Source organism: Populus nigra, chromosome 1 (genome assembly GCF_951802175.1).
Source record: "Populus nigra chromosome 1, ddPopNigr1.1, whole genome shotgun sequence".
Taxonomy (NCBI): domain Eukaryota; kingdom Viridiplantae; phylum Streptophyta; class Magnoliopsida; order Malpighiales; family Salicaceae; genus Populus; species Populus nigra.
This window is the reverse complement of record NC_084852.1, coordinates 48,322,732-48,338,915: the sequence shown is the minus strand read 5'-3', so window position 1 is coordinate 48,338,915 and position 16,184 is coordinate 48,322,732. Positions and strand designations below refer to the sequence as shown.

Below are 16,184 nucleotides of genomic sequence, written 5' to 3'. Positions count from 1 at the left end.
GAAATCTAATGTTTTACAAAAGGAAAGAAAAACAAAGGAGGTGTAACACACGAGCAAGTGAAGCCGGTGGAACTGTCTGGTAAGAAAATTCCAACCCCCTGTAAGCAAATCTGGCTGACTTTACATTCTGTTACTAATAATAATAGAAAAAGATGAAATGACTGACCAAAATAAAATTTAATCATATTATAATACTGCAGATTCTTCTAAATTCTAATCATATTCCTGTTCATTTCCTCATTATTATCTGAATCTTTAGTTTTGTCTTCTTCTCATAGAATAATTGTTATTACATTATTCAAATTTTGACCTTTTTTGTGTTCAATTCATCCTCCATCCACCACTTCTGTCAAGGGAAGGCCTTTTTTTTTCCCGATTTTTCGTTGGCATCTGGTTTCTGTCAACTTGGTAAGAACCCTTTTGAGTTTTTGCTTTTAGGATTTTTCTATTATTTTTTCTCAAATTTTCTCTTACATAATTCTCGCATGCCAATGTGTTTGATGCAGAGAAGAAGCTGATCAAGGCCCTGTTTCTGTCATTGGGATTCCTGTGTTTTTGCAATGGTTGATTCTGGTGGTTGTTTTTAATGTTTATGAGGAGTTGATTGCTTATTGATACCTTTATCGTTTGACACAGAAAGGAGAGTTTCTTTGGCTATGCTGAGATTATAGCACCGATTCGTGTAATTTCTGTCTGCATTCCTGGAGGTTGGAGATGCCTATCAGACACGAGAATTCCGAAGGTAATTTTTATGTTCTATGAAAATATTCTGCAAATAAATTCATGTGGAGCATGTCTTGTTTCTGTTTCCCTTTTTCTTTCTCTGTGCTGTCTGCATGGTTCTGATGAGATATGATTTTAATGCTCATTTACCATAGGACAGTTGAATGCTTTTAGTCAACATTTGGCCAATTGCATATATGGACTCTCTCTTGTCCCTTGATCATCTGTAGAATCAAGCTCATGTATTGCGTTTGATGTTCGACTGGGGTTAGAAATTACAAGCATGCTGTACCACCTACAAGATTTATAGTGTTGAGAATTTCTTTTCTTGGTTTCCAGAAAGTAACTGATATGTATCAAGCTCAATGGAAGTCTGTTCATAATCTTTTTTTTAGAGTTCTTTCTAATTTGTGGTCACTGTTCGCTTCTCCTCTTCATTTTCAAGTTTGTTTTATGCCTCCATCTTCATTTCTTTCTTAGGTCACCTTCACCGGTACTATCAGCTTCTAACCCCTAACAACTAGATTTTAATCTCTGTTCATAAAGATTAATTCATCAATCTGCACCGCCCCATTACTAAAAACAAAATAAGCATAAGTTGTGAAGCTTCACTGTGAATTTGTTTCCGAAATGCGCTTGGCAATCAGTTTTGGCTTGTCTTGAGAAACTTGGCGATTGAGCAGATATCAGTGAAGTGAGTCCTCATTTATTATATCTTCTTCTGGAACTCATGATATATGCAATGACTCTCTTCTTGACAGTTTTCTAATCCCCAAATTTGTTCAAGGGACCTTATAGAATCTATATTTGTACTCACATGGAGTTGAATGTCAATGGAAAACATGGCCGTACTTAAGCAAAGTCCTTTTTTTGAAGGATCTTTTACCTAATAGTTTTCTGGTTTTCAGAACTTGAGAACTATTGCATGTGATGTTTGTTATGATATTCACGCAGTTAATGACTTTGCTGATACTTTTCAGTTGGTGCATGCTGTGCTTCGAGTGTTACAGCTGGTTATGCATGATCTTTTCCATGAAGAAAAGACCTACAGAGAATGATTGCATCGTGATCGTTCTCAGCATTATAACCTTCCATGATTGTCTGATGTTTGATTAAACGTATTGCATTTTAGGATCTGCCCCTTGTCCAGATGATCTCTTATGTTCGAACAAACAAAGTTGCAGCACCGGAAAAGATCATCTGAAATCTTCTGGTATTTGGAGCTTTAATCTTTCAACTTTTTGTTTGAAACTCTCTGTTATTCCAACAGCTTACTCCGCAGAATATAAGTTGAAATACATTGCAAAGGCTTAAACAAACTCATTATTCTCTTATCTCTTACGAAATTCTTTTCTCAAGGAAGATCCATTAAGAGGACTTTACTATTATCTTATTTTATTTTCCTATTTACATTTATAAAGATCTGCACAAAATGTTTGTATTCTGTTTGTTCCCAACATTACAGTCTTCCACAATGATCTGACATTTGATTAAATGTGCTGCATTTTTTAGGATCGGCTTCCAGTCCAGATGATCTTTTAAATCCAGACCAACAAAGTTGCAGCAGCAGAAAAGTTCAGGGGAAACCTTCCGGTATCTTGAATTTTAATCTTTGAATTTTTTGTATGAAATCATTTGTTATTCCAATAGCTCATCTCTCTGCAGAATATAAGTTGAAATAAAATGAAAAGGCGCAAACAAACTCAAATTACTATATGATTTTAATATAATAAAATTACTTACACCAAGTGATTGCATACTGGTCATTCCCATCATTATTACCTTCCTTGATGATCTGATACATAATTAAATGTACTGCATTTTTAGGATTGGCTCCTTGTCTAAATGATCTCGTACGTTCAGGCAAACAAAGTTGCAGCAGCAGGAAAGATAAACAGAAATCTCCTGGTATCTTGAGCTTTAATCTTTGAACCTTTTGTTTGAAGCTCTTCGTTATTCCAGTAGCTCAACATCCTGCAAAATGGTAGTTGAAACACATTACAAAGGCATAAACAAACGCAAAATTCTCTCACTATGTGATTTATTTCTAACAAAATTTGGTTCTCGGGGTTTAACTTTACATGCAGGGATATGATGTATTGAGTGTACTCATTTTCTATTTTTGTTCTAGTATTTATCTTCTTCATTTTCCTATTTAGCTTTTTAAAAGTGAGCCAATAGCGATATACTCTTGTATTGAAATGAAACTAGAATTTCATGGAAGAAAATCTTTTTTTTGTCCACCGCAATGTACTGACTGCAAACCAATTTTTGCATCAATTGGTTGGTGTTTCTTCAGTAGTGAGTAGGATGGATTTGTGTTTTCTGCTATTTTTTATTCAAAACAAATGTGGAAGGAGTCATGGGTAAGGATGTGTATGCTTCAGCAGTGATTTGCATATATTTTTGACCTTTGGACTGCGAATTGAGTCTGGCATGGAGTCATACTATAGTATCTATTACCTTTGGACCTCACAGTAAAGGGTACAGCTTCCTAGTTCGTTCTCCTTTTGTGATCCATCCATTGTTAGAGATTCATGCTTAATATACGAGTGATATGCTCTGGCTGCCTATGAACCAAGAGGCTAACCAAATTCCTGAAGTTCCAAGAACCTAGGATCGCCTTCTTTCTTTTCCATTCCTTTTACTTTCATATTGGTTGGGATGGGAGGTAGAAGAGGGTTCTAAAAAGAAAGTTCTCTTGCTTCTTGGATGAATCTACACTTCTGCATTTTGTTGAAGAGATGTCTCCTTTTCCTTTTCTGAAAGCATTGCTTGGGATGCAGAGTAACCTTCTTTTTGTTTATCTATCAGGTCCACTAAAAAGAATGGAGAGATTGCTAAGTCAATCAGGAAACAAGACTTGTGCCGATTGTGGATCTCCAGATCCAAAATGGGTGTGAGTTGTTAAGACTGAACCTGATGCATTTCCATACTTGTTCATTTGATGTAGAGTTTATGAGAGTAAGAACATGGATTTTGAACACTAGAATCAGTGTTAAATATTTCTCCTGAACATTGATGGATAGTGCAAAGGAAATTGTAGATTATATAAACACATGTGCTTGAAATCATTGTCTCCATTTAACTACAAAAGTACAATATGATTTTATTCTTATCAATTTCTTGTCACAATTTCACATAAAAGCACGGGATATTTGTCTTCTCGGTTTGTACCAAACCTCCACTCTGTGTCACCCATCTGCAGCTGTGGCAACGGCCCAGCCACAGACAGCAGACGCAATTTCTTTTCCTCAACGCCTGATATCAGTGCCTCTTGACATGACTATTGGTGCTTGTTTTTTTATCAGGTCATTAAGTTATGGAGTTTTTATTTGTATCAAGTGTTCAGGCGTTCATAGAAGCCTTGGGGTACATCTATCGAAGGTGTGGTTTCGAAACTTGACTCATTGACTTTGTCCGTAAAAGCAAAAATTTAGAACTTTATATAGTTTGATCTTGTACTCTCATGATTTAGTACCATGAGTTATGCGGGATTTAATTCGAGGAGAAATGACAGCTTTTTAATAAAGAGCTCTGTCGATGAGAGGCTAACAAAACCGCCATTTTCGATCCTGCTATTTGGTTCTATCTCTATGTTCTCTGCTATGAACGAGTGGTTAAGCCATATTTACTCCCCATACTTCAGTTTTTTCTAAGCCAGCAGCCAGCATCATAAGAAGCCATTACAAACCTTGGCTAGTAGCAGTAGGCTAGTAGAAAATATACTTCACTATATATGTTTTCGTTTTTTTCCTCTCAAGAGTATCGTAAATGAATCATCCTTGCTACACTCGCGCTAGAGAATATTACCGAGCCATCAGAATGTTAATATAATTTAGTTTTATTTCCAATCTTCTCGGATTACTCTATCCTTTCCATGCCTCTCCCATATTGGTTTGGTATGTTGATGCTGTATTTTCTCGACTTTGGTCAGGTTCTATCAATCAAGCTAGATGAATGGACAGATGAACAGGTGAACGCTCTGATAGATTTGGGTGGCAATACTGCTGCAAACAAGAAATATGAAGCTTCTATGCCCGACGATTATAGAAAACCAAGACCAGATGCTTCTACAGAGGAGCGTTATGATTTTATTAGGTAATATTAGCACCACACTGATCATATCTTTCTAAAAAAAACAGTGCATTCTAAATCAGATATTTTTATCTGAATACCTCAGGAGAAAATATGAGCTGAAGGAATTTTCAAACTGTGATGAACAAATGTCCAGCCCATTTCCAGGTTCTATAAGTTCATTACCCACTCCTTCAAATAATTGTCCTTCCCAAGACAAGAAACAGTATGAAAAACAAGCAACCAGGCATCGTATTGGGAATGCATTTCGTAACAGCTGGGGAAGAAAAGACTCCGAGCACAAGCACACAAAAAAGAGCTACTCTTTGGTAATGAATCCCGGCTTCATTAATGTATTTATCTTATGTTGTGGATTATGAGTTCACCTTTTATAGCAAGCTATAACATATGTTACTGCAAATGCTTTCTCCTCCTCTTTCTTGATTTATATATATATTGTTTTGTATGCGTGGTCACAGATGAGCAGAAATTACTGTGCCCCTTCTGCTGCAATGTTATCATTTATGAGAAGTTAATATAAAACATGAATGCATGCACAAACATAATATGCACAAAAATATATGCTCGACTGAAATAACTCGCATCGCAAACCATCATCATGCATGGTTTGTGGTGGACGAAAATGTGATGCATCCTATCTTGAGTTTTCAGCAAAACTTTCTGATTCTGTTGCTTTAAATGTTCTGTTTATAGGCAGGTATGGTTGAATTTATTGGATTAATCAAGGTTAATGTAGTCAAAGGAACTAACCTAGCTGTCCGGGATGTGATGACTAGCGATCCATATGTAATCATTTCCTTGGGCCAGCAAGTGAGACTCTCCTCCTTTTGACCCCATTGGCATCATAACTCTGTTGAATTGAAATGGAGTGAGATGCAATAAACCTGTTAATAATGCCAGTTCTTTGTTATTTGTTATTGCAGTCAGTGAGGACACGCGTCATAAAGAACAACCTGAATCCAATCTGGAATGAAAGTCTAATGTTGTCAATTCCAGAACAGATTCCTCCCCTGAAAGTGGTATGTTGTGTCAAATTTTCTGTGTGGAAACACAAGAACTTTGGAAACGTTAATACCATGCTAGCAAGCTCCTCTTTTTGGTCTTTGGTTATGGATGCTTAAAATTCCAGGTGGATTTATGCAGCTTGTTTATGACAAGGATACATTCACAACCGATGACTTCATGGGGGAGGCTGAGATAGACATTCAACCACTTGTTGCTGCTGCTAAAGCGTACGAGAATTCAACCATCACCGAGTCAATGCAGCTTGGTAAATGGATAGCAGGCCAGGAAAACACCCTTGTTAAAGATGGAATTATCACACTAGTAGACGGAAAGGTAAAGCAAGAAATCAGCCTCAAGCTAAAGAATGTAGAGAGAGGGGTGCTGGAGATTGAGCTTGAATGTGTTCCTCTTACCCAATAGTTACATAGAGACACTAAGAAACTAAAAACATGGTGATACCATATTTGAAATTGGCTTTGAATGTTGAATTCACCATGGAAGAACCTTTTAACCTGCTGTTGTTGTAAACTGATGTAGCCCTTGTTTCATTACAAATAATTTGCTTGACAGGGATTATTAGGGTTTCCATTAACGAATTGTATATAGCTTGTATGATTTTATAACGCCAACACCAGCGATGCAACCAAATTTTGTATCCTGACGAATTTTGTTCGGTTGGTGCAAAATCTTCAGGGCTCTGCAGCTTCCTTGATGATAATGTAGCGCGAGTACCAAATGTGCAACTATCACTCTGCTGAGTAAATAGAAACCCTTCTCAACAAAAATCTTGTACAGGATATGAAAAATAACAGGAAAATCTGAAGAAACTTGAGGACATTGAAAATCAGATGGGTAGGTCAAGAAACTTAAGTGAGCAAACCTTGAGAACAACTCAAATGAGCACAATGATTTCATTTTCTCTGAAGCTAGTGAACAATCTTAGCATGATAGAAAATATAATTTATTAGTATATTTTCAGGACAAATCACAGCTCTCTCCTAGGTTGATGAGAAACGAGAGGCAATCATAAAACCCATCAGTGTTTTCCTCCATTTTCTCAGCAACCAATCAAATCAATAATTATTACAATGGAAATTGGGGTAAAATTTCGTCTTCCAGATTCAAATTCCCACCAAAAACTTTCCACCATCCTCTCTCCTCTCCACATCAAAAGCGTAATCCAAGAAAACATCTTCTTTGACTCCAAAAGCTCCAAACTCTCCTCAAACCTCGCAGCTCTCCGTCTTTGTTTTTAATCTTGATTCCTACTGCGTCCTCTCTCTCTCCAAGCCAAACCTATCATGTCAATGGCATAAGCTGTGTCAAAAAGCATGAAGAGCCCATTGACCCCAGGAATAACCGCGTGTGCGTGGCCGATCCCTGGAAGTTACTAGGGTTGCTGGAGATTTAAAAAGATAATACAGAGAGTCAGAAGGGAGGTTGGGGTCGGAGAAAATGAGGATCTTGTTTGTTTGAGTGGGTTTAGGAATGTGAGGCAAGTGTTTGACTGGAAAGGATTGAAACTTGAGCTTGGTGAGACAATTTATGATTTTGGAACTAGCTATGAGCTTGAATGCGACTAAAGAGCCTGAGAAGTATAAGGAGTTGATTGAAGGGTTATTGAAGGATAATTGGATTGAGTTTTCCTACTCAGAAGCTAACGAGTTTGCACTTTTTCGATCAGGGAAATTGCCCTAAGAAGAGAAGATTGTGTTTTTCTGAATTGTATTGAAGCAGCAATGAGTAAATCAACTCTCTTTTGTGATGTTCTGTAAAATTTGCATTTCATTTATACTAGTTTTTTGAATTGTTCTTGACTCTATCTTGCTCCTTTCTCTAAAATTTGTACCTGGATAGAGACTTTCAAGTGTATTTCATCCATACCTGAACGCCCCATTGCCATCCTACAAGTTTGTTTTGACAGATTGTTGTAACCACAATAGGGTTTGGATTGGATAGACAAGGCCAGCTTATCTGTGAGCACCAACCCCCTCATTTGAGTTGTCAATCTGAAACTAATTTCCATTCAATGAAAACGATGGAAGTGCCAACAGAAAACATTTCAAGCTGGAGCCCTATCACTTTTGTACAAAAAAAAAAGTCTTGTAAATTCATAATGGGAAAGAGATGATTTGAGATAAGATCATCGATCAATTCTCTCTTTACTATTCTTCTACCTAGATTGGTCTGACATTTCGATCAGCATGATGAAAGCTCGGATAGCTATGTGTTAACCAAAGTGGATTTGACCCCAAGTGGAAGCTCATACAGCTATAAGATCATCAATACATTCTGTCCCACAATTCTCCTTGTTTGTTTGACAGATAGTTGCAACCAGAATAAGATTGGTCTGGTGTATCAATCAGTGTGATGGAAGCTCAGACAGCTACAAGTTCTTTTCAATAACCAAAACTCGGTGAGTTATTCGACACAGAGACAACAGATCCTCAAACCATGAAAACGGCTTCACAATCAGAATTTCCCACACCGGATATAAAGTTCAGTCTTGTTGCTAGCAGTTAGTAAAGTAGTAGATGCAAGAAAACAAACAGGTCAGAACAGTACTCAGGGCTGGGCAGTGGTAAGAGCATCTGCCAAGGGTTTACATCAATCCCCCAAAAGAACTGAAGATCAACAGCCTGTTGAGAAGGAGATATTTCATACAGCACCCTTACAGGATAATTCATTCTTATGAGCAAACCCAAACAAACATCTGAATTTATTGTATCGAAAGGTCCGATGAGTTAGGACTTGGGATTTTCCTATGAGGCCATGTGATTTTTAGAGCAATCGGATCATTTATGACTAAAAGCATGAGCTCCCAGAGAATAATCACGAGTTCTTGAACTAAGTAATAAATTCTATGACCTATTACAGTAGATGCTATCATCCATACAATTCGATAAAATAGTTTAAAATTTCACATGGCAATAAGTATAGTTTTTTGAATTGCTAGCAGTTAGTAAAGTAACTTTTATTGTCACTCTAAGACCCGTATATAAGCATTGAACCTTGATAAGCTTCTCTTCTGTTTTTCAAAAAAAAAAATACCAAATTTTTTCAATGATTTTGATATAATAATCTTAAAAATAAATATTTTTTTAAAAGAAAACACTATTTGATAGAATTGAAAAGCAAGGTTAAGTTATTGATGAGAGATGTAACTAGAAAAGGCAGGGTTCCATATTCTGGATTGTTGTAGCGGAAAGGATGAGCCAAATAGCAATAATGAGGACACTGCATCATCTATTCTTGAAGAAAGCAATCGTCTGGTTCACAACTACATCATATTCTTAACGTTGTCAAGGGAAAAATATACTCTCTCAATCATTAAGCGAACACAACATTCACAAGCAAAATTTTGCAATAGCTTCATCAGCGTATCCTTCAGTACACAATTATGCATTCCCAGAAGAAACGGAAAGTACTCTCTATGAAGCAGAAGAGTAAAAACAATCTGCAGAGACCAAACCCACCATGTACTGCTACTCGGAAAGAAAACAAAATCTCCCAAGATATAAACAATCCACAAAGACAACCACAAATGCAAAGAAACCTTCGAGTTTACCTTACATTCATGTCTGCGCTATTCATCTAACACTGGGCAACAGGAATGGAGGGAAAAATCCACACTTTCAATGACATAAAGGATTAAGTACAGAAAGTTGGGGTTTAAAAGCACCCATTTTCATTACGATGCATCATTTGCAAATCCTTTTGCGTTGCATTAGCACTAAATATTTACAAATCCCAAAGAGGAGAGATAATCTCCCCTGCGTAAAATACAAACAAAACTCCCAAAACCAATTTGGAGTTTTGATAACACATTGTAACTACTTCTTTTCAAGACACTACATAAAACAACCAACATCAGTCCCCTAGACAGATGTAGATACAATGAACAAAATGAAAAATGCCAATGAATCCAATGAGTATTTTGAATCCAACCCTTACATTGATTACATACGGCAACGAGACAAATAAAAATTCGCACCAAATCAGGTGTAAGCATCCAGGTTCGATCAGGAGCAGCAATCCGGGCATCGAATCAATCCATTCTCATTACATTCCAAGCACCTCTTGCGCACCCCTTCATCTTCATCAAACAACTTTCTACTCCCACTACAATTCCCACAAGGCACAAACCTCGCACCCCCACATCCTTCACAAACAAAGCCAGGCTGCTGTCTTGGAAACCGATCAAGAACCCTCACCAGTTCGCCTGTCTCAAACATTTGCTTAATCACCTCAGCACCACCCACATGATCCCCCCTTATAAACACCTGCGGCAAGCTCACATTTTTCTCTCCCAGCACGCTTTGCAGCTCCTTCTTATAAGCCGAATCCATCGAAACATCCCTCTCATCAATCCACACTCTAAACCCTCTGAAAATCATCCTCACCGCATAACAATCCTCGTAAGTCCTTCGAACCCCTCGCAAACTTGTTAAATACACCACAATCCTATCCTCGGTACCCGGCAACCGGATTTTACTATTGTTAATAAACCCAAAAGAAGGGAACCTATTATACTCAGGTCCCATCGATTTAAAAGATTGTAGCTTATGAGTTGCTTGAATTTGCAATTCATCGGGGTTCGGTTTCTGGGGTTTTGGGGACTCAAACAAAGAACGAAGCTTTTTTACCTTTCCTTTCATGGACTCAAACGAATTGTAAAATCTTGATGTTGATTGAAGGTAAGAATTGGCAATAGAAGCTGAATGAATTGTAACAGACCTATTGAATATAGAACTAGAGGTGGTATTTTTGGTGGCGGGTTTTGAATTGGGGATGATTTCCTGATTCTTTTCAACTTCAGCCATCGACCCGGATCACGAAATCAACTCAATTTCAAGCCTTTTCCTTCTGGGTTTCTTAACTAGATCAAGATTGAATTAACCTTGGCCCTAAAATTCAGCTCTAGAAATGCCAAAACAAAAGGAAAGAAAGAAACCTTTTTTTCAAGTTACCTTCAAGAACAACCTTGACCCGTTCAAACCCGATGCTGATCGTAGCAACGGCGATGAAATAATCAGAAAATCCTAAATTAAGAAATTGAAGGTGGATGATTGCTTTTTGCTTTTCAGGTAAAGCAGATGAGATGAATTTGGTTTGCTTTCCTGTCTTTCTTTGTAGGTAACGAGAAAGATAGCTGGATAGAGAAAGAGGAAGAGAGGGAGAGGGAAACGAGGGAGAGGAAACAAGAAAGAGAGAGAGAAAAAAAAAAGGTGTTTTCAGTTTTGGGTTTGCTTGCTTTTGTTGCTGGGAGAGAGAAATGTGGAGGAGACGATTTTGGAGGCTTGAATTGGATACAAAGCTAAGAATAAACTAATAGCACATTTGCATTTTAGTGTAAATAATGTTTTTTAAAAAATTATTTTTTAAATTTTAAATTAATTTTTTCTTGATGTTTAAGATATTTGTAATGAAAAAAATATCTTAAAAAAACTCTAGATAAATAATAAAGTTTACTCCTTTTTTTTTTTAATCTTGCAAGGAGAGAGAGAGAGAGAGAGAGAGAGAGAGAGAGAGAGAGGTGGCTTTCTACATCAGAGACTTCTTGTTGGGGGTGATGAGGTCAGAGTTACAGACAGGATAAACCACCACCGCCTAGTTTGAAACATACGAGGTTCGCTGTTTTTTTCTGCCAGAGTTTTCGTGGATGTTTCGAGTGTTTTCCTTTTCTTCTCTCTACTCTTGGTATAAGGTAATGATGTTTATTGCATGTACTAAAGACTAATTATTTTTTAAAATAATTTTAAAAAGGTATTTTTTATATATATTTATGAAGTGTAGTTTAAGAAATTTTTTTAAAAAAATTAATACCAATCTCGAGATTTAAGCTTAAAAAATTTAATTCTAGTTAATTTCTTAGAGTTACCATGATACTATTATTTGTTTATTATTATTATTATTATTATTATTATAAGTATCTTTGGATTAGCTTGTATGGTATTCTAGATGAAATATTTTTCAAAGATAAATTTTTATCGGTTATAATTCAAGTTTTAAACTTCAGAAATCAATGAAAAGGTGAATTTACACACGTGATAATCATGTTATCAGTTAACATTTCAGTATAAATTTAAAAACAAATCCATTAAAATTATGATTTTATAAAATATATAAATATTTTTTTGGCTACTCAGTCTTGGTAAATTCTGTTTTTTACGTCATTTAAAAGTGTATTTTATTTTTAAAAAATATTAAATTAGTTATTTTTTAAATATTTTTAATGATTTTAATAGATTAATATAAAAAATAATTATAAAAATCATGCAATTTCAAATAAAAAAATATTTTCAAAAAAATATACCGCAACACTAGACAAACATTTCACATGGTTTGAGCGTAGGAACGTCATGTATATATTTTACTGTCTAAATTTTTATTTTTATTTTTTAATTGTGTCATGGGTCAACAGATTTGCATGCACATCACTTTAAAGAGCATGATTATTTTTCAAAAAGAAGAGGTGATGGTGACCTGTTTTTTAGAGAAAAAAAAGGCTATGATGACTTTGTTTTTTTTTGGACGGTTGCAAATTTTTCTCTCAAAAAAACCATGTGTGAATCCAAAAGAGAACAGTAATCTTTTCATATGATCTGTTCGCTTGAGACTTATTTTCAATTTTATGTCCGTATTCAAAATCTGGAACTTTTTTTTCTGATGTAAATTCTGGATGCTAGCTGGCCTGGAATTATATTTGTTTTGAAGCGTGTTTGAAAGTTTGGTTGTTATTGTTTTTTAAAATATTTTTTATTTAAAAATATATTTTTTATTTTTTAAAAATTATTTTTGATATTAATATATCAAAATGATATAAAAACATTAAAAAATATTAATTTTAAATAAAAAAATAAAAACTTTTCAAATTTTTTCAAAAATGTTTTTAAAACGAAAAAACAAACAGGGTTTTATAAATCGATTTTTTTCAATCCATTGTTCTAATAATTAATTCATGAGAATTTTAATCCAAGTTAATTAAATTTTTAAAATATAAAAATTATTTTTTATATCGATTATTTAATAGTCAAATTAGATCAATTTTGTATTAACGCGTTTTAGACTGTTTAATCTAAAAGCAAGGTGGTTGAATTCAGCCAGGTTCAGGACTTTTTTGAGAATGTGGTTTTCCTTTAAATTTTATTTTTTTTATTTAAAATAAATATATATATATTTTTAAATCATTTTGATAAGTTAATATCAAAAATAATTTTTAAAAAATAAAAAAATTATTTTAATATATTTTAAAATAAAAATTATTTTAAATCACTATAACTATAACAATCTCAAACACGTTGTTAATACCAAAGTATTATATATTTTAATCGTTGATATATACAATCTAACAGCAATTTTATACCAAAGTATTTGATTTCAAATTTTGAACTCTGAGTTGTTGTTCTATCCCTTTCAGGCACGAACTATGTTTACCTGCCAAATAAATTTATTAATTCTATTTATCATTGACAAATGATTAAAGTATGAAGAACACAGCAAATCATCTTAAAAGGGAAAAGAAGGATTCCAAATCTTCTAAAAGAGTGATAGATTTAGGATATGTTTGGGAAAATTATAAAAACTATAAATTATAACATATGAAAATAACACGTGAAATAACTACAATATTACTTTTTAAAATGTTTTAAATACTTAAAAGTCACTTTTACAATTAAAAATCATAATCACTATTAAAAGCGTGTTTGGTAGTGTGGTTGCGGGTGCTTTTCAAATAGCTTTTCGTGCTGAAATGCATGCCAATAATTTTTTTTATTTTTTAAAAATCATTTTTGACATCAGCACATCAAAACGATCCAAAAAATACAAACCGCACTCAATTTTAGCAAAAAAAAAATTCAAATTTTGACGAAACGCAAGTACAAATGCAATACCAAACGTTCCCTAAGTATGTTTGGTAGTGTGGTTGTGGTTGTGGTTACTTTTTAAATAACTTTTCGTGCCGAAATGCATATCAATGATATTTTTTTTATTTTTAAAAAATTATTTTTGACATTAGTACATCAAAACAATTCAAAATATATTAAATATATTAAATTTTAATAAAAAAATTGAATTTTTTAAAAATATAATTTACACTACGTTCTAAATAGTTTCTTAAATTGATGATTTTCAAACAGCACTAATATGTTTATGTGTTTTTAGTACCATATTTTCATTAATTAAAATACTTGGTTATTAAGAAAAGATATTCTTCTTAAGTTACTTTTGTGTTATGCAATGGCATTTATGATTTACAAAACTTGCATTGTTAAAAAGAGATTTAAATCATAATTGTTGGAGTTAAAAAAAATATTGACCTTTTGCATGGTTTGTGTTGTTGAGTCTTTTTTCCGTAACCACACTTTCATTTATTTATTAATGATTTATTTAAAAGTGTAATAGAGATTATTTTTAAAGTGTATTTTGTTTGAAAATATATTAAAATAATAATTTTTTATTTTTAAAAATTTATTTTTTATATCAATACATCAAAATAATAAAAAACATAAAAAATAGTAATTTAAAATTAAAAAAATTCAAGATTTTTTAAAAACATAGTTAAATCCATAGTTATTAAACCCGGTGGTTGGACCGGTCCGGATAAAATAAAAAACCGTCCAGTGCAAAAACTCGGCTAGACCCGATCGACCTGACCATACCCGGACGAGACCCAGGTTTTTTTTTTTAACCTATCTCAAAGATTCACATATACCATGCCATTCTACTCTGGCTATAAATACATGTCCGTAATTTATGAAGTACTTTGCATGTGTCTCAAAACTTCCATCACTCACATGTTACATTGGAAATGATATTTGTTTTCTTTTCTTGTCTTCCCCTTCCTTCAATTCACTCGGAGTGAGTACTGTTAAAAAAAAACTTGAAATATCTTTTTATTTATTTTGGATAACGTGTCTTAAAAATTATAAAAAATAAGTAATTTTTCAAGTAATTCAGATATTATTAAAAGAATTCAAGGCTACCTGAATTATATTATATATTATCTTTTTTTTATTTTTTAAAATATTAAAAATATATTTTATTTTTTCATTGTAAAATTTACAATCCTTTAATATATATATTTTATGTTAAAAAGAAATATTTTTTTAATGTGAGATTTGAAATCTTTTCGTATATATACTATATGTTCACAAGAAAAAAAGTTAAGTTTTTTTTAAATAGAATAAAAAAAATTTATTTAGATACTTCAACTTAAAAGGACAATATAATATCTTTTTAATATAGAATTTGAAATTCTTTAATATATATACTCTATGTTCACAAGAAATAAATTATTTTTTCATTGTGGGATTTAAAACTCTTTAATATATATACTCTATGTTCATAAGAAAAAAATTATATTTTTTCAATGTGGAATAATTTTTTTTTAATTTTAATATTTTAACTTAAAAAGATAACATAGTATTTTTTCAATGTAGGATAAAAAACTTTTTAATTTTTTTTTAAAATTTCATTATTTACATTATAAAATTTTATAATTATTTATATGTATGGTCTATATTTACATTAGTTGTTTCTTAATTTTTTTCATATGAATTATTAAAATTTTAAATATATAGTTTTTAATTTTCCAAGTTAATCCAGGTTGACTCGAGTTGATCCATGAAACCCAGGACCCGGTTCTTTAATCGAGTCAACTAATGAGTTAGATTTGATAACTATGGTTAAATCATATCGACAAAAGGATAAAAGGAGTCGAGGAGAAGTTAGCAATTTAGTATATTGTTGATGGCTAATGATCAATTCCAAGCAAGACAAACTTAACATTTTTTTAGCAATTTCTTAAAAAAAAAGGCTAATAAATTTGACACAAATAAATAAAAAGGAATGATAATAGGATTTGTTACATATTAAAATCTTCAAATACCAAAAGCACTATAACTAATAGAAAGACAAAATAAATTTTTATTTATTTATTTATTTATGTCTTTATTTGCTATGAAACTATAATAACAACCTTTTATATAGAAAAAAAAAACTAGAAAATTCTAACAATACTAAATAAAAAAAATAAACTAGAAAAACAGTTGATTTCAAACGAGGTTAAAAAAACTAGAAAAACATAATAATTTATAATAGAAAAATTTTAAAAAAGTTCCTTCTCTCAGTAAAAAAACTATCTTTCACCATGTAATTTTTGTATGTGTGAAATCATGATATCGTAGCCCTTGACACTTTGTGTGGATCTTCTCATCATGAATCAGTAACATTACAAAGACATAAACAACACACTGTTCCCTGAGCATCTCTTTTCCGAGGAGAACCTTCTAATCCTCTTCAGGATCTTATTTCAATAATGGTTATTCAATAGCACGCAATAACTAATTACTTGA

At 33.0% G+C, this 16,184-nt stretch overlaps 2 protein-coding genes and 1 pseudogene across 4 annotated transcripts; 2 read left to right on the top strand and 1 right to left on the bottom strand.

Moving 5' to 3' along the window:
• The first annotated feature begins 188 nt into the window (after nt 1–188).
• On the top strand, nt 189–6,414 carry LOC133698570 (probable ADP-ribosylation factor GTPase-activating protein AGD11). 3 transcript variants are annotated; one of them, XM_062121562.1, is made up of 13 exons: nt 189–408; nt 507–563; nt 637–742; nt 1,856–1,936; nt 2,236–2,316; nt 2,587–2,631; nt 3,538–3,622; nt 4,035–4,110; nt 4,661–4,824; nt 4,907–5,129; nt 5,515–5,631; nt 5,745–5,840; nt 5,965–6,414. In XM_062121562.1, exons 3-13 carry the CDS (start codon nt 715–717, stop codon nt 6,244–6,246), a joined length of 1,278 nt encoding a protein of 425 aa, XP_061977546.1. In that variant the 5' UTR covers nt 189–408; nt 507–563; nt 637–714; the 3' UTR covers nt 6,247–6,414. The 3 variants fall into 3 exon arrangements, with proteins under 3 accessions (XP_061977546.1, XP_061977531.1, XP_061977539.1); XM_062121547.1 differs by having other exon boundaries at nt 2,551–2,631; XM_062121555.1 differs by having other exon boundaries at nt 507–742; nt 2,551–2,631.
• Nucleotides 6,415–6,664: 250 nt separating this feature from the next.
• Nucleotides 6,665–7,749, top strand: LOC133698593 (triphosphate tunnel metalloenzyme 3-like; annotated as a pseudogene).
• Nucleotides 7,750–9,440: 1,691 nt separating this feature from the next.
• On the bottom strand, nt 9,441–11,154 carry LOC133681143 (uncharacterized protein At5g39865-like). Its single transcript, XM_062104282.1, has one exon. It carries the CDS (start codon nt 10,647–10,649, stop codon nt 9,849–9,851), a length of 801 nt encoding a protein of 266 aa, XP_061960266.1. The 5' UTR covers nt 10,650–11,154; the 3' UTR covers nt 9,441–9,848.
• Nucleotides 11,155–16,184: the final 5,030 nt, after the last annotated feature.

Coding starts and splice junctions, on each gene's coding strand:
- LOC133698570 (XM_062121547.1), top strand. CDS start 715: ATGCCTATCAGACACGAGAATTCCGAAG. Junction 2,632..3,537: donor AGATAAACAGAAATCTCCTG/GTATCTTGAGCT, acceptor TTTATCTATCAG/GTCCACTAAAAAGAATGGAG. Junction 5,841..5,964: donor AGATTCCTCCCCTGAAAGTG/GTATGTTGTGTC, acceptor GGATTTATGCAG/CTTGTTTATGACAAGGATAC.
- LOC133681143 (XM_062104282.1), bottom strand. CDS start 10,649: ATGGCTGAAGTTGAAAAGAATCAGGAAATCATCCCCAATTCAAAACCC.